The sequence below is a fragment of the Chiloscyllium plagiosum genome, chromosome 23 (assembly GCF_004010195.1).
Source record: "Chiloscyllium plagiosum isolate BGI_BamShark_2017 chromosome 23, ASM401019v2, whole genome shotgun sequence".
Classification (NCBI taxonomy): Eukaryota; Metazoa; Chordata; class Chondrichthyes; order Orectolobiformes; family Hemiscylliidae; genus Chiloscyllium; species Chiloscyllium plagiosum.
The window spans coordinates 55,621,444-55,647,781 of record NC_057732.1 but is presented as its reverse complement, the minus strand read 5'-3'; the positions used below and the strand labels follow the sequence as shown (position 1 = coordinate 55,647,781).

The 26,338-nt window shown below is 42.3% G+C and overlaps 1 protein-coding gene across 4 annotated transcripts in view; it reads right to left on the bottom strand.

Moving 5' to 3' along the window:
- The window catches only part of sema3ab (sema domain, immunoglobulin domain (Ig), short basic domain, secreted, (semaphorin) 3Ab), a 412,514-nt gene that overhangs the window by 240,791 nt on the left and 145,385 nt on the right, over positions 1 to 26,338 (bottom strand). For 3 of the 4 annotated variants that reach the window (XM_043714215.1, XM_043714218.1, XM_043714217.1), the window contains one exon: positions 10,066 to 10,257. In XM_043714215.1, coding sequence (XP_043570150.1) covers positions 10,066 to 10,177 — 112 coding nt within the window. In that variant the 5' untranslated portion in view covers positions 10,178 to 10,257. Of the gene's footprint in view, positions 1 to 10,065; positions 10,258 to 10,377; positions 10,768 to 26,338 lie in introns of those variants that run through there. The other variant, XM_043714216.1, reaches the window with a different exon arrangement.

Sequence of the window (26,338 nt, the reverse complement as noted above, 5' to 3'; positions counted from 1 at the left end):
GAGTGGGTACTTGGAGTCCAGTCATTGTCCAGCTAAATGGACACTGCACTCCTTCCAAGGACAAATCAATAGAAATAGTATTTGAGACCATAAGATGTAGCAGTTGAAGTAGGCCATTTAGAGTCTGCTTAATTCAGCTGCTGTTGTCTTGCTTAATGTATGGAGTACTCACAAGACTGTTAATTGCAAAATAAAGTAGACTATACAGCCACAATGTTCAGTTTCCAAACTCATTAATGTAACCCTCTCGCCATTTCATTTCACCCAACAGCCATACAGTGATCTCTCACTGAAGTTGTTACATTAATTTATGTCAACTTAAAAAGAGTTGGGTGTCTGAAACAACATCCATTACATCTGGTTTGAGATTGTCCAACTACCAAAAATCTCATTCTAGAAAGTTACTTTCAGTTTACGTTTCAATTTCAAATTTTAAAAACTTCACTGCAGAAACATTTTAATCAGCCATCATCGATACCTGCTACTGAACACCTATAGATCTGATACAGTTCACCCACAGTAATCAAAGCAGCAAATGTAACATAGCTGTAGCCCATCCCTTAAGCATTTTTGATAATACAGCATCTGTGTGTAGATGGTAACAATAAATGCTGGGCTGACATTTAATCTCCCACACAAGTCGTGTGAATCTTTTATATAAACACTGAACTCCTTTTGTTTAAGACACAGTGGCTCAGTGGTTAGCACTGCTGCCTCACAGTGCCAGCTTCAATATCTGTCTGTGTGGAGTTTGCACATTCTCCCCGTGTTTGCGTGAGTTTTCTTCAGGTGCTCCGGTTTCCTCCCACAGTCCGAAGATGTGCAGGTTAGGCGGATTGGCCATGCTAAATTGCCCATAGTGTTCAGGGATATATGGGTTAGCCATGGGAAATGCAGGGTTCAAGGTATAGGGTAAGGGGTCAGCCTGGATGTGATGGTCTTCAGAGAGTTAGTGTTGACTTGTTGGGCTGAATGGCTTGCTTCCACACGGTAGGAGATTCTATATTCTATCCATGAATATCAACTGTTTTTGAATAATGGATGTCAAATTAAAGATATGAGCTAGCAGTGACCAGCCAAGATTTAATCCCTGAACAATGGTGAAAAAAAAACAAATAATCACATCTGGTACAATCCAATTATTGTAACAATTGGTATAGATTTATTTTGGTTATGAAAAGGACAATGTAAGGAGATATTTAAGTAAGTGTGCATGCTGCAAGTGGTTGGGAGGTTAGGAATTGGTTAGGGTGCGATATCTCTAAATCAGCAGTGAGTTAGGTACTAAAGTACAACGTGAGTTAAACCTTCAGGAGAAGGTAAAACCTTCAGGGGAAATTAAAAGAAAACTGAATTAGAAAATTAATGTGAAGAAATCAAACAAGAGAGTAATTCACTCTTAGAAATAGACAGAACATGATGGCTTGGAGCAGGTGGATATTTGGTGAATGGAGGAAGTCCTGTTTGGGGAGGTTCCTCAATTGTCGCAGAATGTGATTACACAATGGCCTTTTGTTGATAGCAGCTACACTTAGGCATGAGGGCAGAGAGGGTCTAAGGTGTAAGGACTCTGGGTGAAGTTGAAGTTGGGCTGGCCCTGTAGATGGTGCTGGTTCATAGGTGGACAGCTTCCAACCTGAACATACTTGTTCCTTCTAAAATGACAAATTTAGCAAATTGAGATATTTAATGGGGGAGATGGTGATATCGTCATAATGTCACTGAACTATTAATCCAGAGAAGCAGGAGAATCAATGTTTCCTGATGAAGGGCTCTGGCCCAAAACATCGATTCTCCTGCTCCTCGGATGCTGCCTGACCTGCTGCGCTTTTCCAGTAACACTCTCTCGACTCCGATCTCCAGACCTCACTTTCTCCTAATATTCCAGAAGCTCAGTTTAATATTCTGAGGAAATGGGCTCAATTCCCATCATGGTAATTGAAAAGCAGCTTCTACATTTGGAATCAAAGACTTCAAAATCTCAATAATGATGATCATTAAAACTGTAATCATTTGCCATAAAAACCCATACAGTGCACCATCAGGGAGAGTGGAATCTGCTATTATATGACTCCAGACTACACAATATGCTCAACTCCTAACTGCCCTCTGAAACAGCCCAATAAGCTCCTTATTTCAAGGGAATTTAGGAAAGGCATCAAAAGCGGACCTTACCAGCAACTCCCAAAAAGAACAGAGAAGTAAAGTAAAGTTCCAGGTAACTCTCAGCATCTTACATAATGATGGCTGGGTCAGGGGGAGCAGCAGAACATTGACATGTGCTTTCCTGCAAACATATGCAAGCCTGACCCAAACCTCCCTTTGAAAATGGCTTTCAAACATATTCTGGGAAACATGAAAAGACATCCAAAATGTACAGCTGTCTTTGTTTCACAGAAAACACCTATTAATTTTACTTCAACATAATGAAAATAATCATTTTGAAATAAACAGGGCTTTGTGAACAAAACCCCTTTAATTTTAGCAAATTCGGATTATAAATCCCTCTTATTTAACAAGAATATTTTAATTCTCTAAACCCATTCATTCATACACATGAACATATAATGTAAACATTCAAACTGTAAGGAGGGTTAATGCCATTTTGCTTCATGAGCTTAACCTGCCACTTGATAAAGTCATTGCTGATTGGATTGTGGCTTCACCACCACCCTTGACCCATGCTATTACCTGCACTCCCTTTCACAGTTAAGAATCTATCTTTCTGCAGTAAAACTTTCAATAACTCCGCCTCCACCATTCTCTGGAGAGTGGGACTAGCTGGGTAGCTCTTTCGGGTGCTGCTACAAACACGTTGGGTCAAATAGTCTCCTTCTGTACTGTAAAATTCTATTATTCTATTTCCCATCAGCTCTGTCTTACGTAGCTGAGACCTTATTTTTTAAACCATGTCCCCTAGTTCTGATATCTCTCAAGAGGAAACATCCTTTCACCATTCACCAGGAACCCTTTCAAGTCCCCTCAGCACTTCATATATCCCAGTAAGATCATTTGTTATTCTTCTCAGTTCTAATGAAGAAAGGACCAATCCATCCAATGTTTCCTCAGAAGGTAGCCTCCATATCCCAGGAATCAGTTGTGCAAACGTTTTCTGAACAGCTTTTATTGCAATTATATTAGTTCTTGAATAAGACAACCAAACATGCACGCAGTACTCCAGGTATTGTCTCACCAATACCCTATACAACGATGGTAACGCTCACTACTTTTATATTCCATCCCTGCTGCAATAAATGACAACATCCCATCACCTTCCAAACTATTTGCTGCAGGTACAGACCAACCTTATGAAATTAATTTCCCACATCCCTCTGTACTCAGAGTTCTGCAATCTTGCTCCATTGAAAAATGTTGCTTTTCAGTATCAATTGTTAGATTGAATCCATTTGTCATTTACAGTCATTTCAATTTTAACTGTCACATTTCATAAAACACAGAAATTCCAATTTTGCTGAATTCAAATAAATAGGAACTTAGGAACCTATTAAATCAAGTCGTTGCTTTCATTCTGTGTGGTTTGGGATTTGTTCTATCGGTGCTTGCCAGTCTCACTTTGTGTTTCTGTCCAATAATGGTAAACCCATGAACCGACAGCTGGGACTTCTCCACCATTTGAGAATCAGCTCCAATAATTCCTTTATTCTTCTTGTAAGAAAGTTTGAATCAGTCAGAATTAAGCATTTCATGATGATTATGAAGCTGTTGTTGATTGTCAGCAAAAACCCATATCTGGATCAGAAATGTCCTTTAGACCAGGTAAGGATGGCAGTTTCCTTCCCTAAAGGACATGTGACTCCAGACTCATAGCATTGCTAATCAGAGAGTGCATCACAGCTACAGAAACAAAGGTTGTTGAGGAAGGTTTGTCTACTGAGTCCGTATGGGAGGAAGTTAGGAACAGCAAGGGAGCAGTTTGGCAAGGGGGTTTGAACCAGAGCTACATATCTGAGAGGGAGGTAGTTGTAGATGGGGCAGTGACAGGATGGAGTGAATCTATCAGGAAAGTTTTTCACGTGATAAAACAAAGGGATCAGTTAAAGTGTGTCTGCTTTAATGCAAGGAGTGTCAAAAGTAAGAGTGATGAACTTAGAGCATGGATCAGTACTTGGGACTACGATGTTGGGGCCATAATGGAGACGTGGGTTTCACTGGGGCAGGAATGGTTGCTTGATGTTCCAGGGTTTAGAACGTTTAAAAAGAACAGGGAGGGTGGAAAAAGAGGAGGGGGTGTAGCATTGCTAATCAGAGAGTGCATCACAACTACAGAAACAAAGGTTGTTGAGGAAGGTTTGCCTACTGAGTCAGTATGGGTGGGAGTTAGGAATAGCAAGGGAACAGCCACCTCATTGGGGGCTTTCTACAGACCTGAAGAAGGGCATGTGCCCGAAACGTCGAATCTTCTGTTCCCTAGATGCTGCCTGACCTGCTGTGCTGTTCCAGCAATAAAGTTTCGGCTTTCTACAGACCCCCTAATAGCAGTAGAGAGATTGAAGAACTCATAGGCGGGCAGATTTTGGAAAAATGCAGATGTAGCAGGGTTGGTGTTATGGGTGATTTCAACTTTCCCAAAATTGACTGGAACGTCCTTAGTGCAGATGATTTGGATGGAATCGTTTTTGTCAGATGTGTTCAGAAGGGTTTCCTTACTCAGTATGTAGACAGACCGACAAGGGGAGAGGCCATTTTGGATTTGGTGCTTGGCAATGAGACAGGACAGGTGTCAGATCTCAGAACACTTTGATGACAGTGATCATGACTGATTCACATGGAGAGGGATAGGAGCAGTTACCGAGGGAAGATATTCAATTGGGGAAAAGGAAATTATGATGCTATCAGACAGGAGTTGGGAAGTACAGATTGGGAGCATTTGTTCCACAGGAAGGGCACAGCAGACTATTTAAGGAGCAGTTGTTGCGAGTGATGCACAACTTTGTTCCTCTGAGACAGGCAAGGGGTAAGATTAAGGAACTTTGGATGACAAGAACAGAGGAGCTTCTCTTCAAAAGGAAGAAGGCAGCTTATGTAAGGTGGAGGAAGCAAGGATCTAGCACAGCTTTACAGGATTACAGGCTTACTAGAAAGGAGCTCAGATATGGACTGAGGAGAGCCAGGAGGGGGCACGATAAAGGCTTGGCAGGAAGGATTAGAGAGAACCCAAAGGCATTTTACTCATACTTGACGAATAAGAAAATGACCAACGAGAAGGTAGGGCCATTCAGGGATAGTGTAGAGAAGTTGTGCGTGGAGTCTGAGCAGATAGGGGAAGCACTAAATGAGTTTTTGCTATGGTTTTCACGAAGGAAATGCATCTTGTTGTGAATGAGAACTTTGAGGAGTTGGGAAACAGACTTGAACAGATCAAGATTGATGAAGATGATTTGCTGGAAATTTGGTGAACATTAAAATTGAGAAGTCTCCAGGGCCAGACCAGATTTATCCTAGGCTGCTCCAGGAAGTGAGAAAGGAGGTTGCTAAGGCGCTGGCGAAGATCTTTGCTTCCTTACTCTCCACGGGAGATGTACCGGAGGATTGGAGGGAGGAGAATGTTTTTGCTCTTTTTAAGAAGGGTAATAGGGAAATCCCTGACAATTACAGACCATTCAGTCTTACAACTGTGGTCAGCAAGGTTTTGCAAAAATCCTGAGTCGTAGGATTTATGACTATTTGGAAAAGCATAGTGTGATTACAGGCAATCAGCATGGCTTTGTGAGGGGCAGGTCATGCCTCACAAATCTTATTAAGTTCTTTGAGGAGGTGACAAGACCGGTCGATGAAGGTCGAGCAGTGGATGTGGTGTATATGGACTTCAGCAAGGCATTTGATAGGGTTTCCCATGATAGGCTCATTCATAAAGTCAGGAAGTATGGGATACAGGGAGATTTGGCTATCTAGATTCAGAATTAGTTGGCTGACAGAAAGCAGAGAGTGGTTGTAGATGGAAAGTATTCTGGCTGGAGGTCAGTGTTGAGTGGGGTCCCTCAGGGCCTCTGTTCTAGGGCCTCTGCTCTTTGTAGTTTTTATAAATGACTTGGATGAGGAGGTTGAGGGGTGGGTTAGTAAATTTGCCGATGACACAAAAGTTGGAGATGCCATTGATAGTATCGAGGGCCATTGCAGGTTGCAACACGACATAGACAGGATACAGAGCTGGGCTGAGAAATGACAGATGGAGTTCAACCTGGATAAATGCGAACTGACCCATTTTAGAAGAAGGTTGAACTTGAATGCTGAATATGGGATTAAAGACAGGATTCTTGGCAGTGTGGAGGAACAGAGGGGTTTTGGTGTTCAAGTGCATAGATCCCCCAAAATTGCAACCCAACCACTACAAATGCCGGAGGAAAAATCACAGAAGCGCTTCACAGGACTGAGGATGTCACCTAGACAGGGGACGAAACGTCTGCAATACAAATTCCCAGCTCGGCGAACAGACCCACCACAACAACGAGCACACGAGCTACAAATCTTCTCACAAACTTTCAATGTTCAGAAAACATATGGTCTTTTGGCTTTAATTAGCAGGGGGAATGAGTTTAAGAGCTGTGAGGTTTTGCTGCAGCTCTACAAGATCCTGGTGAAACCACACTTGGAATATTGTGTCCAGTTCTGGTCACCCCCTATTAAAGGAAAGATGCGGAGGTTTTGGAAAGGGTGCAAAGAAGATTTACCAGGATGCTGCCTGGACTGGAGGGCTTGTCTTACAAGAGAAATTGACTAAGCTCGGACTTTTCTCTCTGGAGAGAAGGAGGAAGAGAGGAGACCTGATCGAGGTATACAAAATAATGAAAGGAATAGATAGAGACAATAACCAGAGACTTTTCCCCTGGGCAGGATTGACTGGTACGTGAAGTCATAGTTTGAAGATATTAGGAGGAAGGTATAAAGGAGATGTCAGAGGTAGGTTCTTTACGCAGAGAGTTGTGAATGCATGGAATGCGTTGCCAGCGGTGGTGGTGGAAGCAGAGTCATTGGGGACATTAAAGTGACTGCTGGACATGCACATGGATAGCAGTGAGTTGAGGGGTGCGTAGGTTAAGTTATTTAATTTTGGATTAGGAATAATCCTCGGCTCAACATTGTGGGTCAAAGGGCCTGTTCTGTGCTGTACCCTTCTATGTTCTATGACCCTTAACTGCCCTCTGCGCAATAAATGCTGTCTACCCAGAAACATCAATATCCCATGAATGATTAAAAGAATTAATAAATCTGAAACAGATACAAGTTACACCACAGTGAAGTTACAATTTGGCCTTAAGCTTTTTTTTTTAGATTAGATTAGATTACTTACAGTGTGGAAACAGGCCCTTCGGCCCAACAAGTCCACACCGACCCGCCGAAGTGCAACCCACCCATACCCCTACATTTACCCCTTTTAACCTAACACTACGGGCAATTTAGCATGGCCAATTCACCTGACCCTGCACATCTTTGTGACTGTGGGAGGAAACCGGAGCACCCGGAGGAAACCCACACAGACACGGGGAGAATGTGCAAACTCCACACAGTCAGTCGCCTGAGTCGGGAATTGAACCCGGGTCTCTGGCGCTGTGAGGCAGCAGTGCTAACCACTGTGCCACCGTGCGGCCCTGACATGTGTGACATGGGTGCCTTTGAGGAATGTAAATGCTGCAGTCAGTCAGCACACCTTACATGCAAACTGTCCAATGTTCCATTCAGAGCAAACAGGAACAGGAGTAGGTCATTCGGCCCCTTGGGTGTACTCTGCTATTCATTATGATAATAACTGATCATCCAACCTAATAGCCTATTCCTGCTTTTCTCCAATACCCTTTGATCCTGTTAGCCCCAACTCCAATATCCAACTCCTTGAAACCAGACATGGTTTTGGCATTGACTATTTTTGTGGGTGAAGAAATTTCTCCTTGTCTCAGTTCTAAATGGCCTACCTCACACTCTGAGGCAGTGATCCCTCTTTCTGGACTCCCAGTCATTGGGAACATCCTGCCCCACATCTGTCCTGTTTATGCCTGTTCCGATGTCAAGTCATGTACACGGAGTTGGGTGCACGGCTCTGTTAATCGGATCCTTCTTTACCGCGCAAGATGACCAGGAATGCTGAATCCTAAAACATATGTTAAACCAGCCACTTGTCTGAAAACAACTCTCTTTAAAACCTTGTGCTATCAGTGTGTAAGCATGCACGGTCAATCTCAGGGTATGTTTTGCATTTCTGGATTTTGATTTGCTGCTCACTGAGGCATCACATCCGTTGGGCTAAATTTTCGCCTGAATTCAGTGTCACAAACCCCTGGCAAGGCAAACTGTTTTCCACCTCCAGACCTGGGATTTAGACATATTTATGACCAGGGGCTGTACAAGATATTGTGCACCTCAATCTTTTCTCTGTCATTGCTATCTTGTTCATGCTGGGCTGAATGGCGCATTCTGAGCTAGATTTTCATTGAACTCAAACAAAATTGCAAGTCAAATTTGGATTTATGCTAAATGAAATGTGTTGAAAGAAGAATACATGCTTGAATTAAAGAACTTGTATCTTTTTAAAAAAATGCATGACCAATATCAGTCTGAAATTAGATATGATGATGATAAACTGATCAATGTCAATTCCGCTTTTGTGTAATATTTCAAACTAACATCAAAGCAAAGACTGCTTTCACATTGCCCTGGTGGTGTTCCCAATTCCCCTCAAAGACACTCTCACCATCCTGACTTGGAAATGCATGACCGTTCCTTCACTATCGCCGGGTCAAAATCCTGGAATTCCCTCCCGAACAACTTTGAGACTTCCTACAGCACATGGAGTTCACTACCGAGCAATGTCACGCTAAGATGAGTGGAAACTAGGTAGTGACAAAAAGAGTGGGAATATTTAAAAACAACGGTTCATCTGGTGGATGTGTTAAGGTTCAAAATAAAAATTAGCATAGGAGCACTTCACCTGAATGCTCGCAGCATTCAAATAAGATAAAGGAGATGACGGCACAAATCATCACAAATGGATATGATTTAGTGGGCATCACAGAGACATGGTTGCAGGGTGGTTACGATGGGGAGTTAAATATCTGAGGGGTATCAGACTATTCGGAAGGATAGACAGGAAGGAAAGGGAGGTGGTGTAGCTCTGATACTGAAGGATGACATCAGTACGGTAATGGGAGACGATATAGGTTCTATACAGAGAAGGTTGAAACAATATGGGTGGAAATTAGAAATAGTAAGGGGAAAAAGTCACTGATTGGTGTAAGTTCTGAGGAAGGGTCATTGGACCTGAAAACATTAACTCCATTACCTGTGTATTGTTCATGCTGACTGAACAAGTCAAAATTTCTCTCTTAATACTTGAAACTCTCGATATTTTAGGGGTTTCTACAACTTGTTTTAGTGAATTAATTCCAAAATCCCACCCATTTCTCAATGAAAACAATGAATCAATGATCTTGCTAATCACAGTTTGTCAGAATTTTAAAAACTGCAGCAAACTTTAAATAAATAATGGTAATCATTAGGTTAAACCTACAGCTTGATTTAAGATGAACTCACATTACGACAATATATTTAGGATTAAGAAATCTGAGATATTTTTACAAACAAAAACTGTAATGTGGTTCCTGTTTCTGTGAACCATACAGATAGTACAGCTCCAGAAAAATTTGTTAGTCCCAGAATCAAGACATTTTCTGCTGAAATAATCAATATTTATTTTAACATTGTGCCCACTCACTTTAATAAAGCGAATGCATTTGCCTTCAATAGATGTTTTAAAATTTGTACTTGCTTGTGTGATTGCAATTATGTAGAAATTAATTGTTTCATTCTATATGATTCCAAAGTTTATTTCCATGCACAGTTTAACATTGTTAAGGAAATAAAGCGTATTCCTATAAAACTTGAGATTAAATATACAAATTACACTTTAAAAAATGCCACAAAGAATTCATTGCTGATAGAAAATATGCAATCCAAAGTGAAGAGTTACACAAATGCAAAAGAATCACTTGACATCAATGAATGAGAAATAAATATGAACAGAGTAAAGGAAAGCACAGAATGAGAAGTGGTTACCTTTGTGGGAGAGCTTCAATCTTGGAACATTGTTCTTTCCTCTTTGACAGTTCACTGCAGCTAAAAGCAGCAAGCTGGAGCAGAGCACTAGATTCCCGGTGAACCAGCCCATGGTTTGCAGTTTCTTCCAGTGAAGCTTGAGTACAACGTCTCTGGATTATAAACCTCACACAGTCAGAGGAAGCCTAGAACCTGCAGGTGACAGGTGAACAGTGTCAGCGTGGTACAAATGACTGAGCCAGCCTCTACCATAAGATCTTTCTTCCAACAACTGCTCATTCCACCAGTCAAGTGGAATAATGTTTTACACACCCAGGTTGATGACCACATTCATCTTGATGTGAGATTATGAGGTACAACTGAAGCCTTTTCTGTGGGAACATGAAGCTTTTGAAAACGGCAGCACTGTTCTTGTAGAGTGCCCTTTTATTTACTGTGCTCCTTTTTTAGCTGCTAGCTTCGACTAATCCTCTCCTTGGCTTCACTGTATTGAAAGCAGGCAGGCAGAAAGAGCTCCCACTTTATTTCACTGAAGGCAATAGACGATGAGCTCTGTTTGTGCAGAATCTTCTGCTCTCTGTTCTAAAGGTTAAATGACAACAGAGGAGCAAGCCAGTGGTGTACATCTCACTCCTCCCTTGGTGCTGCACCACTGCCTAAAACAGCCGGAGCTGTGGAGTGTGTGACACAGAGAGAGAGAGAGAGAGAGAAAGAGAGAACGGTCTAGTTCCTGCAGCTTTCAAATGGACACCCCCGTCAGGACGTGAGTTCAATTTAACCAGCTGGGACTCTCTCCAAAAGATATGATAAAGGAAGCCAGTCATTTGTGATGCACATCATTAAGGGGGAAGAAATCATAACTTACTCATATCTCTATGGATTAAATGAAAATATTGTTTTGCACTTTAACAAGAGCTACTATAGATGATTCATGTTTCTCGCACGTACTAGTCCCTGTTGGTTGGATTTTAGTCATTTAACCTCTGTCTATACTACACAGTGGAATCAGCATTTCTTTTCAGTTGATCCATTGTGGCGTTTCAATATTCAAATTAAACAAATCATCAATTTTGGTCGTTCCCACACTTTTTCCTAATCCCTAAAACTCTATTGCCTAGGGCTGCAGGCTCAAATTAAATCCTTTAATATGACACAGGGACAACAGTGTGTATATATGTGCACTTGCTCTCTCTGTCTCTTTCTTTTTGTCATATACACACACAGACAAACACACACACACAGACACACACAGTCTCTATCAGTTTCTCTGACAAATAAATTTGAAACATTTTTCATTTTCACAGTTCAAACTCTGCATTAGGGAACTGGACAGTAAAGAACACAAAATAAAACTTCATTTTTTATGAGACAAATATTTTGTTGAAGGAGTTTGTTTGAGTCCATCCTGCCACCCTGTGGCACTCTGGACTTAATTTCTCACATATGGGAATAAGGCATTAACTGAAAGACAAAAATGTCATTGTTTATTCTAAATCAATCCAATGCAGGCAATCCAGTGAAGAGCAGAGATGTTCAGTGAATGCAAATAAAGGCAGGTTAGTTTGAAAGTGGGGAAAAGTGGTTGGAGACTGTGAGAGCTTTAGCCTTCAGCAACTAGGAATTCCACCCAAAAAGAACAAAAACACGAAAAGCTTCTGTAAGGTTAGATTAGGTCACCTTCCACTAAAGAACAACCATTTTCAGCAAAGCTATTGTTTAAAGGAATGTTGAGAATCACCAGAGCCCTCTTTCACAATCATAATATTGTTTTAAGAAACCTTTTAACAATTGTTAAATTGTTTGTAGCTAATCATATTGCACAGCTAAATACCAGGATCTGAGAACACAGATCCAGAATTAAAAGGTGTTTAAAGGTGTTCATTAAGAATATCGAACAACAGCTAAAAATACCCATGTCTAAAGGGAAAGCCTGCATTTCTACAAACATACAAACAACCAATAATCCACTGGTAAATCTTACTGTGGATGAAAAGACATCAAAGAGAAAATAGTTTCTATTTCAAAGAAACTAAACATCAGTAAATGGTTTAAACATAACTTTGGTTCCTACTAAACTTGCTGGCTAAGTAAAAGACAATGTTATGATGCACCTCATGCCCTGTAAATAATACAAACAAACAAGGTAGAAATTAAAAGTTGTAGTTTTGGCCTAATCTATAACAACATCTCAAAGTTCTCCTCTTTTGATTTCAACATGTAACTCAGACCGGTAGCATTTATCAGAGACAATGCCTATAGCCACCAATCTAAGGCTGCAGAAACGAAGGACAATGTGAAGCTGGCACACTGGAGTTATACTATTGGCTGTGCAGCTGATCAGGTCACCATAAGGCCACAATGGAGGATCTCTATATTGGAATAACTTGTGAGAATCCAATCAATTGCATCACTAGATCCAACCACTATCCAATTCACCACACACTCATTATTCACATTCCAACAATCTCTATCCAGAAGCTTACCCACTAATATTCATAGTTTCAGTTCACCCTCTCATACTTAGCACTGCAGCAAGCCTCATGCCTCTTTACACAGTGGCTCAGTGGTTAGCACTGCTGCCTCACAGTGCGAGGGACCCAGGTTCAATTCCAGCTTTGGATGACTGCTTGTGTAAAGTTTGCACATTCTCTGTATGTGTGTGTGTGTGTATGTGTGTGTGTATGTGTGTGTGTATGTGTGTGTGTATGTGTGTGTGTATGTGTGTGTGTATGTGTGTGTGTATGTGTGTGTGTATGTGTGTGTGTATGTGTGTGTGTATGTGTGTGTGTATGTGTGTGTGTATGTGTGTGTGTATGTGTGTGTGTATGTGTGTGTGTATGTGTGTGTGTATGTGTGTGTGTATGTGTGTGTGTATGTGTGTGTGTATGTGTGTGTGTATGTGTGTGTGTATGTGTGTGTGTATGTGTGTGTGTATGTGTGTGTGTATGTGTGTGTGTCATGGGGGTGGTGATGAGCTAGAAGATTGGAGCTGGGGTGAGATGGTGGAAGGGGAAATGAGGAAACTGGTGAAATCCACATTGATGCCCTGGGGTTGAAGTGTTCCGAGGCGGAAGATGAGGCGTTCTTCCTCCAGGCGTCAGGTGGTGAGGGAGCGGTGATGAAGGAGGCCCAGGACCTCTATGTCCTCGGCAGAGTGGGAAGGGGAGTTGAAATGTTGGGCCATGGGGCGATGGGGTTGATTGGTGCAGATGTCCCAGAGATGTCCCGGAGACTGGAAGACTCCTAGCAGAGCGCTTTAGGGAACATCTCCAGGACACCCGCATCAATCAACCCCACTGCCCCGTGGCCCAAAATTTCAACTCCCTCTGGGCACAGTGGTTAGCACTGCTGCCTCACAGCGCCAGAGACCCGGGTTCAATTCCCGCCTCAGGCGACTGACTGTGTGGAGTTTGCACATTCTCCCCGTGTCTGCGTGGGTTTCCTCCGGGTGCTCCGGTTTCCTCCCACAGTCCAAAGATGTACAGGTCAGATGAATTGGCCATGCTAAATTGCCCATAGTGTTAAGTGCAGGGGTAAGTGTAGGGGAATGGGTCTGGGTGGGTGCGCTTCGGCGGATCGGTGTGGACTTGTTGGGCCGAAGGGCCAGTTTCCACACTAAGTAATCTAATCTAATCTTTCGCCGTGGAACACTCCAACCCCAGGGCATCAATGTGGACTTCACCAGTTTCCTCATTTCCCCTTCCCCAGCCTTCCAGCTCAGCACCATCCCTATGACTTGTCCTACCTGCCTATCTTCCTTCCCACCTATCCACTCCACCCTCCTCTCTTCATCTTCATCCCCACCCCCATTCACTTATTGTACCCTTTGCTACTTTCTCCCCATCCCTACCCCCCTCCCATTTATCTCTCTACCCTGGAGGCTCCCTGCCTCTATTCCTGATGAAGGGCTTTTGCCCAAAACATCAATTTTTCTGCTCCTCGGATGCTGTCTGACCTGCTGTGCTTTTCCAGCATCACTCTAATCTAGACTCTGGTTTCCATCTTCTGCAGTCCTTGTTTTTACCCTGTAATGTAGGGTAGGTGCATTAGTCAGGGGAAATATACAGTAAATAAGGCAAGGGAATGGGTCTGGGTGGGATACTCTTTGAAGGGTTGGTGTGGACTGGTTGGCCATTGGCCTGTTTCCACACTGTAGGGATTCTATCTCACACTTTGTGACTGCTCACACTGTGACACACTGTCTTCCTTATTCCAGAAGGCAGCCCATAACAAGAGCCAGCAGGAGTTAATGGCGTGATAGGTTGACAGGTGCGACTGCATTTATCTATCCCTTTGGATTGTTGGCTTTTATGGGGAGGGGCATTGCTGAGTGTTTGTCACCCATTTCTCCTCATTCCTCTTTAAGCAGCTGTGCATGACCTCTGTTCATTATTCTCATCATGGTCAATACCAAAAGAAAACTCTCACAGGTCACTGCTTTGTCAGGAAACAATTGGTTTGTAAACAGACATGAATTCACCCAAAGTAGTGTCTCAGTAATAAACTGCAGAAACTTCGATCAGGTATGGAAATGTAGAAGCTGGAAGAAATAATACAACAACCAAATAACTAACCTGTCAGCGTAACCTTTAACCAGAGATGTTTGGGAATAATGGGTTGGAAGTTTGGGGTCCTTTATAGTATCAAATGCATGTTCAGCTGTGTATGGTGAAGAGAGAATAGTGGAACCAGAGCGATCATCTGTCAGGATTCAATTTATAGGACATTTTGGTGAAGCTGTTAGTGTGGAAATTTGGGGGAAATCACATGGATTCTTATTTACTAATGGCACGCGCCGAACGGTTGGGATAAGGGACAAATTACATCCCAGTTGTTATCATCCTGCCAGGGGATAATTGCTTCAAATACAGGACTGTCTGTGAAATCCAAGATGATGGTTCAGTATGCATGGAGTAACCTCAAACAAGTTGAATGTTACTGTTTCAGCAGCTCCAATATGGCAATGCTGGTGTTAAATCAGCACATGATATCACACCCAGTGTGCTGTCTGTTCCTGGTAATGGTTAAGGCACCTGCACTAATTCTAACTCTTTCACAAATAAGGTCCTGTCTGAGTGGTGTCCATGAGACATATTAATTGGTCAGATTTTGCAGAGGATTCTGATGTCGGCTGGACTGTAGTCACTGAGGGTCTCAAATCATAGTTATTTGTAAATAGGATGCACACTATCTTTAAACAGCTTTGTGACAGCTAACAAGCAGCAAACAGTCCATACCTCAGTGTTTGTTTTGAGGAAGTGTCACTGGAGCAGAAACATTTAACTCTGGTTTCTCTTTACATGCAGCCAGACCTACTGAGCTTTTCCCACAACTTCTGTTTTTGGATCAGTCTTTGCCTAGTTTTTTCTTGCTACCCTGATATTTACAGACTCACACAGAACTATAATTAGTACACTGATTGTAAAGTGTTAAAGTCTATAATGAGATTCAATTTAGTCCAAGTCAATGTGAAAAACAAAAGATTCTAATTGAAATGTCTTTAGCCTATCTGTGCTCACATCTGCTTTGTTTCCAAGCTGGGCCCCAAAGTGTAGCTTGTGTATTAGTGAGGTGTTAAATTGCAGAGCAAATCAATAATAGTCTTTATCACTGATATCATTCTGAGTCAAAGTCCTGAATGCCTCAGCATTTGGTGGTTGTGTTTGTGAAATGGTAAAGTCTTCTACTTCAGAAAGAATGGAAAATCTGCTGCTGCTTGCAAAGGAAAAGAACTTGGTGATGGTGCATCTGAGAACAACGTCCACAGCCAGGAATTATCAAAATACATGACGTTAACTTATTCAGTTATTAATAAATTAACAGTGAACATTTTTCCTAACTTTACTGTTCCCTGCTTTTGTTAGGAACAAAGTTAAAAATCACACAACATCAGGTTATAGTAAAACAGGTTTATTTGGAAGCACTAGCTTTCAGAGCGCTGCTCCTTCATCAAGTGGTTGTGGAGTATTGTGGGTTGTGGAGGAACAGTCAGGAAATTGTGTCCTCCACAACCACCTGATGAAGGAGCGGCGCTCCAAAAGCTAGTGCTTCTGATTAAACCTGTTGGACTATAAGCTGTTGTTGTGTGATTTTTAACTTTGCCCACCCCGGTCCAACACCGACATCTCCACATCAGGAAATTGAGACCTTTTACTTCCTGCACTCCCTAATAAGCAAAAAGAAAAACACAGGCCAAGCATCTATAACTTCAACATCTTATTGTGATGATGTTGTAGTCACAACAGATTTATAACTGCACAATGATCTTCAAGTTATTGATTGTGATAGGCACCAGGCAGGCAAAAGAATATAGGGACAGACTGAAGAAATAGGCAAATGTTTTTTGAAACAGAGAGTGAAGATGGGGAAGGGCAGTTGATGGATTTAGTGCAAATAGGAAACTGATGCTATTTGTGATTGGAATTAGAGAGAGGAAGTGCCAGCAGTGATCATGGGGTTGGAAGTAAGAAAATATGTTGCATTGTGAAGTGGAAAAATGGAAATGAAGGCATGGATATATAGACAATTCTGATATAATGAGCTAGTTCAGTTCTTGTGGAATCTTGCATTATAAGAAAATAGTGCCATCGTCGTTCCAGAATCGCATTATCGCCAATACAAGTAAGGAAAGTTCACGTACAACAATAACAGTCTCAATTCTTCAATCATGTTAAGGCCAATTTGTGTTGAAGGAACATGTGTATTAGCAAAACTGACTGTATTAAGCTTTTCTCTCATTCAGTTAAATCTATGCTAGCGTTAAGATATAAAGTTAGTCATCAGAAATTGGTGTGTTATTTTCATGGAAAAGCAAATGAATAGGGAAGCTATGGGTAAAAGTGGTCTTTTACAAACTAAGCACGAGAGAAAGGATCATCAGACAGAAAATCAGTGGAAATGATCCTTGAAGGTGTTGAGCAGCATCAGAAACGGATTTGGGTCAGAGGCAGAGGCAGAGGCAGAGGCAGAGGCAGAGGCAGAGACAGAGGCAGTCTGGAGAAGGTTCATTAGGTTGACCCTGGGAATGGAAGGATTTTATTCTGAGCAGAGGGAGATTAGGTTGTGCATGTACTCAGAAGAATGAGACACAACCGTATTGCAACAGGCAAGATTCTTCAGGGACTGGACTGCGAGAGAGGTTGGTTCCCCTTGTGGGAGAGTCTAGGGACAGAGAGCAAGTTCTTCGAATTAGGAGTCATCCAGTTAGGAGAGAGATGAAGCAGATATTTTTTCTCTAGTGAATGGTGAAGATATGGAATTCTTGATCACAAAAGGTTGTTGATGTTGAATCAATAAGCATAATCAAGGCTGAGATAGACAGAATTTTTTTTAATTTAGTCAGGGAATCGAGGATTATGGGAAAAAGACAGGCAACTGGAGTTGAGGATTATCAGATCAGCCATTTTTAAGTTAGGTGGACAGGCAGGTAGTACTGAGGAAGTGGGGAGGCTGTAGAAGGATCTAGACAGTTTGGGAGAGTGGTCCAGGAAGTGGCTGATGGAGTTCAATGCGAGCAAATGCGAGGTCTTGCACTTTGGAAAAAAGAATACAAGCATGGACTACTTTTTAAACGGTGAGAAAATTCATAAAGCCAAAGTACAAAGGGATCTGGGAGTGCTAGTCGAGGATTCTCTAAAGGTAAACATGCAGGTTGAGTCCGTGATTAGGAAAGCGAATGCAATGTTGTCATTTATCTCAAGAGGGTTGGAATATATACGCAGCGATGTGCTACTGAGACTTTATAAAGCTCTGGTTAGGCCCAATTTGGAGTACTGTGTTCAGTTTTGGGCCCCACACCTCAGGAGGGACATACTGGCACTGGAGCGTGTCCAGCGGAGATTCACACAGGTGATCCCTGGAATGGCAGGTCTAACAGACGAAGAACAGCTGAGGATCCTGGGATTGTACTCATTGGAGTTTAGAAGGTTAAGGGGAGATCTAACAGAAACTTACAAGATAATACATGGCTTGGAAAGGGTGGATGCTAAGAAATTGTTTCCATTAGGTGAGGAGACTAGGACCCGTGGGCACAGCCTTAGAATTAGAGAGGGTAAATTCAGAACAGAAATGCGGAGACATTTCTTCAGCCAGAGAGTGGTGGGCCTGTGGAACTCATTGCCGCAGAGTGCAGTGGGGGCCGGGACGCTAAATGTCTTCAAGGTAGAGATTGATAAATTCTTGATGTCACAAGGAATTAAGGGCCATGGGTCCACAGGTAAGTGGAGTTGAAATGCCCATCAGCCATGATTAAATGGCGGAGTGGACTCAATGTGCCGAATGGCCTTACTTCCGCTCCTATGTCTTATGGTCTTATGATCCCAGTGATTGCAAAGTGATTTGATTGGCCAAATGGGCTACTTCAGCTCTTATAACTTATGGTCTTACGCTCAAAGGCAACAATTGTTGGACATGAGGTTAAAAGTTCAACCCAAGTTCATTCATTAGGTTAGATTAAATGTAAGAGGACAGTGATGAGAGCTAGAGAAACACATAAGTGCTGGTCAGAGACTGTCTTCTGGTCTGCTCAATAGTGAATAAAGTAAATATTGAATCTTTAAGAACTTGACACAGATATTATTAAGATTTCACAAATATACTTTAAATGAATGACCGACAGTCCACATTTCAGCAAAGAAATTGTTTCGGAAGGGTCTTGGACAGCACACTGGAAAATCTTGCAAATAGTTCTCAAATAGAGGAACTTGACCATCCACCTAAAGCACCAGAACAGGATATCTGTTTAACATCACATCCAAAAGATGCTTCCTCAGGTCAAGGATGAATCAGTCAAACTTGAGAAGATTAATTCCATCCTGCGCCCATCAGATGGGGTGGAGAAAATAATAGCTTCCTATCTAAGTGACATTGTCAGTCACACAGGGCAAAACGTAACAGGAAAATCCTTACTAACTGGTGATATGAATGGACTCAAGGGAGAACAGATATTTTTATGTGAAATGTTGAGGATAACATGAGAAGGTGGTCAGATTGGACATACATGATTTGAGAAAGGTTCTAATAAATCGGTCTCTTTCTATTGCTGTTGAAACATTTCTTACAACAGTGTTTTTTTTTTAAAACAAAATATGAACTCATTTGGAGCTGAATTAATGCAATTCCTAATAAATCTACATGGAATTAGATAGAGTCGAGAGTGTGGTGCTGGAAAAGCACAGCCAGTCAGGCGGCATCCGAGGAGCAGGAGAGTCGATGTTTCGAACATAAGCTCTTTATCAGGAATGAGGCTCATGGGCCAGGGGGCTGAGAAATAAATGGGAGGGGGATGGGGGGATGGAGTTGGGTGGAAGGTAGCTGAGACTGTGATAGATAAATGAAGTTGGGGGAAGAAGGTGATCGGTCGGAGACTAAGGTGGAGTGAATAGACGGGAAGGAAGATGACATGCAGGTCCTGGGCCTCCTCCATTGACAAACCCTTACCACTCAATGCCTGGAGGAAGAACACCTCATCTTCTGCCTTGGGACCATCCACTCACACGCGATCAATGTGGATTTCACCAGTTTCCTTAATTAGTTTCCCCCCATCTTATCCCAGATCCAACCCTTCGAACTTGGCACCGCTCTCTTGACCTGTCCATCTTCCTTCCCATCAATGACTCCACCCTATCACCTTCTCCCCCACCTTCATCTACTTATCCCATTCCCAGATGCCTATGCACCCAGTCCCATGCCAATCCCATTTATCTCTCAGCCCTCCGCCCCACAGGACTAACTCCTGATGAAGGGCTTATGCTACAAATGTCAATTCTCCTGCTCCTCAGAAGCTGACTGGCCTGAGGTGCTTTTCGAGCACCACACTCCTAGGTAATTAAGTAGAGACTGTTGCAAAAGGCTGTAAGGGTCTGAAAAGGTTAATAGTGAGGGGTTCACGGACTCGGTGAGAAGGACAGTGTAAAATCATGTCAGAGTTAAACCTGTCTACTGTTTCTTCCTCATTATCTCGGTGACAATCATTGTCATATTAGTATACCTTGCACCTAGTTGCTAAGTTTTGTTTAAGACAAGAGCCTTTTCATCCTTCTACTATACAAACCCAATCAGTTCCTGTAGATCCCTCCCAAGATCGAGAATGACGGCAGGAAATCTCTGAAATCTACCCTCATAACATGGTCCCTACTGGAACACCTGTCAATTACTCGCACTCTGTTCAATGGGATCTGGAGCAACTTGTGTTATAATCTCTTTTTTTTGGTCAATATTTGCTCCTGGTCAGGCAGTATCCGAGGAGCAGGAGAATCAACGTTTTGAGAATAAGCCCTTCATCAGGAAACGCCCGAAACGTTTTCCAGCACCACACTCTCGACACTGATCTCCAGCATCTGCAGTCCTCACTTTCTGCCCTGAATGGAACTTTGACTTTGCTTTTTGTAATGAATGTATAAGTAAACAAGGATTGGGAAAGGGCCATTCAAATGATCAAGTCTTCTCTTTCCAAAATGCATGTGTAATGAATTTTATAATGTACTCCAACCTTTTTCCACCACTCCCTTCCGATTTAATTCCCTTAGGGAATGTTCTTTTTATTGTGGTCTTCTATTTGGAGTGTTCAAGTGTTTAATGCGTGTTGTTGAATCCAGATGGCCTCGCCAACAATTAATGCTTACTGACGAGCCAATCAAAAATGTGGTCTTTTACAGAACCACCCAGCAGTATTGGGATTCTGGCTTCTTAGCTGTAATATAATATTACCCAGGGTACAGGAGCCTGCTGACTTTCAGTCAAACACTTTGTGAACCAGAAATGACTGGCGGAAAAATAAGATTTAAACTGCCAAGATGGCAACCACTGGGCATGCTCCTTCCAACACAATGTGTCTTCTGTGTCATTGGAAGAGTTAAATAAAATGTTCGGAAACTAATTTAAATTTTAAGTAGACAAAAACACCTTTAAGACAATCCATGCTTCTTTCCACTGGCTCTCCAAATATAGCAGGCACACTCAGATTGTTCATGTCACTTATCTTTGCAGGAACTCCCTTTTCACTTAAAGGTTTATGATTCCAGAGGCACCGATACTCAATGTAAAGATTGACAGGATAATTGAAGATAATAGCTTTTCAGACTGGTGACCCATCATTGCAGGTGTGCCACAAGGTTCAGTGCTGGATCCACTGCTTTTCATCATTTATATAAATGATTTGAGTGTGAATATAGAAGGTATAGTTAGTAAGTTTGCAGATGACACCAAAATTGGAGGTGTAGAGGGACAGTGAAGAAGGTTACCTCAGATTACAACAAGACCTTGGTCAGATGGGCTGGCTGATGAGTTTAATTTAGACAAACATGAGGTGCTGCATTTTGGTAAGGCAAATCAGGCAGGACTTATACCCTTAATGGTAAGGTCCTGGGGAGTGTTGCTGAACAAAGAGACCTGGGAGTGCAGGTTCACAGCACTTTGAAAGTGGAGTCACAGGTGGATAGGATAGTGAAGGCGGCGTTTGGTATGCTTTCCTTCATTGGTCAGTGCATTGAGTCAAGGAATTGGGAGGTCATGTTGCGGCTGTACAGGACATTAGTTAGGCCACTTTTGGTAAGTCTGGTCTTTCTCTTATCAGAATGATGTTGTGAAACTTGAAAGGGTTCAGAAAAGATTTACAAGGATGTTGCCAGGGTTGGAGGATTTGAGCTATATGGAGAGGCTGAACAGGCTGGGGCTATTTTCCCTGGAGCATCAGAGGCTGAGGGGTGACCTTATAGAGGTTTATAAAATCATGAGGGGCGTGGATAGGGTAAATAGACAAGGTCTTTTCCACAGGATGGGGGGAGTCCTAAACTGGAGGGCAAAAGTTTAAGGTGAGAGGGCAAATATTTAAAAAAGGACCTAAGGGGCAACTTTTTCACACAGATCGAATGAGCTGTCAGAGGAAGTGATGGAGAGGAGTACAATTACAACATTTAAAAGGCATCTGGATTGGTATATGAATACAAAGGGTTCAGACATACATTTATATCGAATATCTGGTTGGTATGGATGAGTTGGACCAAATGGTCTGTTTCCGTGCTGAATCTCTATCTGACTAAGTCAAATCAATACCAAAGATAAAATTTTACTGCTCTGTAAAAAAAACACTGTACCTAAACTGCTCATTTGAGTAATTGTCATGTAAGTTAGTTGGAAATATGAAGTGAAAATTATTCAATTAGCACCTGCTTCTGCCTGAATTGACAACCCAACACACTGAAAGCAGCTAGCTCGTGATTAACAGTAATCAGACAGAATGGTTTCAGGTTGCTGGCCTGAATATATGGAAGTAAAATGGTTCGTACTGGACCACATCTCTTACAAAAACCACTATAGATAAAAATGAATCACAGCTTTCAGCAGAAACATGGTGCATTTTTCCTGTAATTTTCCATAAATTTTTAGCTGCACAATACAAATATCAAACAAACATTCTGTCACCTTCAGCCAATCTTGCATAACCCGCCATTCCCTGGGATGGATGAAACCAAAACAAAATGGATTCCGGGTTGAATTTTATAATTTTTGGTTATGCCTGAGTTGCGTTCAATTTTTGGGACCTTGTGATTTCTCTCACAGCATGTTACATCATTACTTACCCACCATGTCTTGTGGTGTCTCTCACACCCAATGGGAAAGGCAATAGAAACAAGATAAAGAAGATAAAAGGATGCTCATGAGTGTAGCAGGTAGAAAATGCAATTGAGAAGCAGGATGTATACAGGAGGTTCAGAGAGAAGAGAAAATGCAACCAAATGAGTAAAAATTGATTAAAGGAAAAGACAATGAACTATCATAAAGAGACTCTCAAAGTCTTTTTAAAAATTAATTCATAAGCGGAGGCTGTCGCTGGTTGGGCCAGCATTTATTGCCCATCCCTAATTGCCCCAAGAGGACAATTTACATAAATCACATTGCTGTGTGTCTGGAGTTACCATCCGGACCAAGATAAGGATGGCTGTTTCTTTCCCTTCAGGGCATTAGTTAATCTGATGGGTTTTTGCCCCACAAGCAATAATGGATTCACGGTCATCGTTAGATGAACAATCTAATGCCACCATCTGCTGTGGTGGGATATGAACTCTGGTCCCCAGAACATTTCCTGGGTCTCTGGATTAATAATCCAGCGAAAATGCCATTAGGCTGTCACCTCCCTAACAATTAATGCCCTCAGATAATGAAATAGGATCTGCTTTGTCTTGGACTGTCACAATTGGCTCTGGCCAATTACCCACATTTCCCTGGATTCGGAAGTTATTCAGCAGCACATTTCCAGCTTTTCACCGACACCTAGTTTCAGGAAGCTGGATCATCACTTGTGTTTTGACTTGAACTCCCAGCTTGCTCAACTGTATCACTGAAGAAGGGCTTATGCCCGAAACGTCGATTCTCCTGTTCCCTGGATGCTGCCTGACCTGCTGCGCTTTTCCAGCAACACATTTTCAGCAACTGTATCACTGCTTGCGCTTTTCAAATGTCCACCTTCAGCTGCTCTGACCAGTGGCTGCCAGATTTTTGTGAGCCCCCAAAACCTCCAGGACCATTGCAATGCCCTGACTCCAACACCAAGCGCTCTAATCACTCTGAGAACACAGCCTGATTCTAACAGCACAGAGAGATTCGGCTGTTCTTGGGAACTGTTCTTCTGTTCTGAAGAAGTCAAACTAGACTTCAAACAGTAACACTACTCTTCTTTCCACAGATGCTGTCACACTTGCTAAGATTTTCCAAGATGGCCTGTGCTTGTTTCAGATTGCTTTCCCTGAAGGGCTGTTGGAAATCAGTTCCGCTAACCTGGAGACAACTCTCACAGCTCACTGTTCTTTACTTTCTATCGGCATACCTTTGAACTGCTCCTTACTGACCCTTGAACTGTCCTGTGTGACCAACTGAAAACATTGTTATAAGCTCCTCCTAGATCACTGGTCATTATTGAAATGATGCCATCCACTAACCGAATGTACTCGGAATTTTATATTCTCAGTGAATGCTGTTTCCTTAATACATCCTGTGTGTATCCAGTTGTACTTCTACAAAAAAAAACTTGCTGATCTTGTGACAATGATTGGGGTCTCTCATTCCAATCTGTCGCCAGCAAAATCTTTGCCAAAATTTCCTCTGAACCACTTTGTATAATATTTGAGCCAGGATCTGCTGCCATAGAGTCAGTGACTTTTGAAAATTGGCCAATAAATCATTGATAGTATTTTAGGAGGGGTTGGGGGGCGGGGGCGGGGGCGGGGGGGGGGGGGGGGGCGGTGGTGTTGGACAATGCCAGGAGAGCGGCACAACATGAATCCTCTCCATTATGTTTCTTGACTTGGCCAAAGCCTTTGATGCAATGAGCTGTGAGAGCCTTTGGGATTTGCCTTGAGTAACACATCAATGTGGTTTCCCACTTCAATGGATGACATGCTGGTGGACATCCTGGATTACTGACAGGCTGAGTCACTGACAGAGTCAAACAGGCCTGTGTGCTAGCATCAACTCTTGACTCCATGCTTATCTTTGCAGTGTTCTCCAGTGCCTTCCAGAAAGCTTCTCTTGGCATTGTAATTAGATTCAGCATGGACAGGAAGCTGCTGAGTCTGAGACAACTCCAACTCCAAAGGCAGAGCCTCCAAGCAGATAGAATCATAGAAAAAAGTGTTGGTCCATAAGGGTCCACTCAGCCAACTGTGTTTGTACCAGTGTGATTAATGAACATCATTACCTCACGCTAATTGCCCGCTTTATCCCCACACCCTTGCACATTGGATGGCTATTTGGGTAAAAGCAATGCCCTCTAGAAAGCCTGAAGATACAGTGTAATCCCCTGCTGACTGTGTTGGATGATATACCAGTTCTGAGCTGCTCACTCAATATAACGTGGACATTTTGTCCAATGCAACACCTTCAGCCTCCTGTCCACCATTCTTGATATAGAGTTCTTGCCCAAAACATCAACTCTCCTGCTCCTCAGATGCTGCCTGACCTGCTGTGCTTTTCCAGCACCACACTTTTTGACTCTGATCTCCAGCTTCTGCAGTCCTTACTTTCTCCTGTCCAACAGGTAGGCAATCTGGTAGTCCTGCCCACTCTGCTGTACACATGTGTAACAGGATCATACCAAGAAGATCAAGCCTATTCACAAGAGCTGTCCTCAGCTGCTTCTGAAGATCAGATGCCAGGAATTAAAAAACAGGCATTGAAGTGATCACTGGAGGTGGCACCTCTGTGTCTTGCAATGGTGTCCTCCACAACTACCTGATGAAGGAGCGGCGCTCTGAAAGCTAGTGCTTCCAATTAAACCTATTGGACTATAACCTGGTGTTGTGTGATTTTTAACTTTGTACACCCCAGTTCAATCCCAGCATATCCAAATAATGACTAGGATCAACAAATATTGTATTAAGTGCAACCCATCCATCTTTGCACAGGTCCCATCTGCCCCAAAACCAGTCCCAATGCCTCAGAAATGTGATGTACTCCCTCTTATGTTATTTTCCAGCTACATGCTGAAACATTCAATTGTCCTATTCACAAAGCACAATAAACATGGTCGTGCTCACCTCAAAGAATGAGCAAGAGTAAGTTAGCACATTTATATAAATGCTCTCACCACAATACTGTAATGTATTTTTTTACTTAGTGTTAAATGACAAACTAACAAATTTGTTCAAGCAATGGTAAAAGGTGCATAATTACTAAGGCACTAGACACAGAAGAAGTGAAAATGCTCAGGGTAGTTTTGTCTGGATCTCATTTTCCCAGTATTACATCTTCACATTAAAATTGGACAAGGGAAGTAAATAGATCTTGAAAGGCATTGGTTTTTGAATTGGCTGATATTGTTTGTTCCCTTTCAGAAGTTTTGAGAATGCTGGCAAGACAGATTCAAAGATGTTACCATTAAAATTATGTCTCACAAACTTGATTGAGTTTTTTGAAGAAGTAACAAAGAAGACTGATGAGGGCAGAGCAGTGGATGTGATGTATATGGACTTCAGTAAGGTGTTTGACAAGGTTCCCCATGGGAGACTGATTAGCAAGGTTAGATCTCACGGAATACAGGGAGAACTAGCCATTTTGATACAGAACTGGCTCAAAGGTAGAAGATAGAGTGTGGTGGTGGTGGGTTGTTTTTCAGACTGGAGGCCTGTGACCAGTGCAGTGCCACAAGGATAGGTGCTGGGTCCTCTACTTTTTGTCATTTACATAAATGATTTGAATGCGAGCATAAGAGGTACAGTTAGTAAGTTTGCAGATGACACCAAAATTGGAGGTGTAGTGGACAGTGAAGAGGCTTACCTCA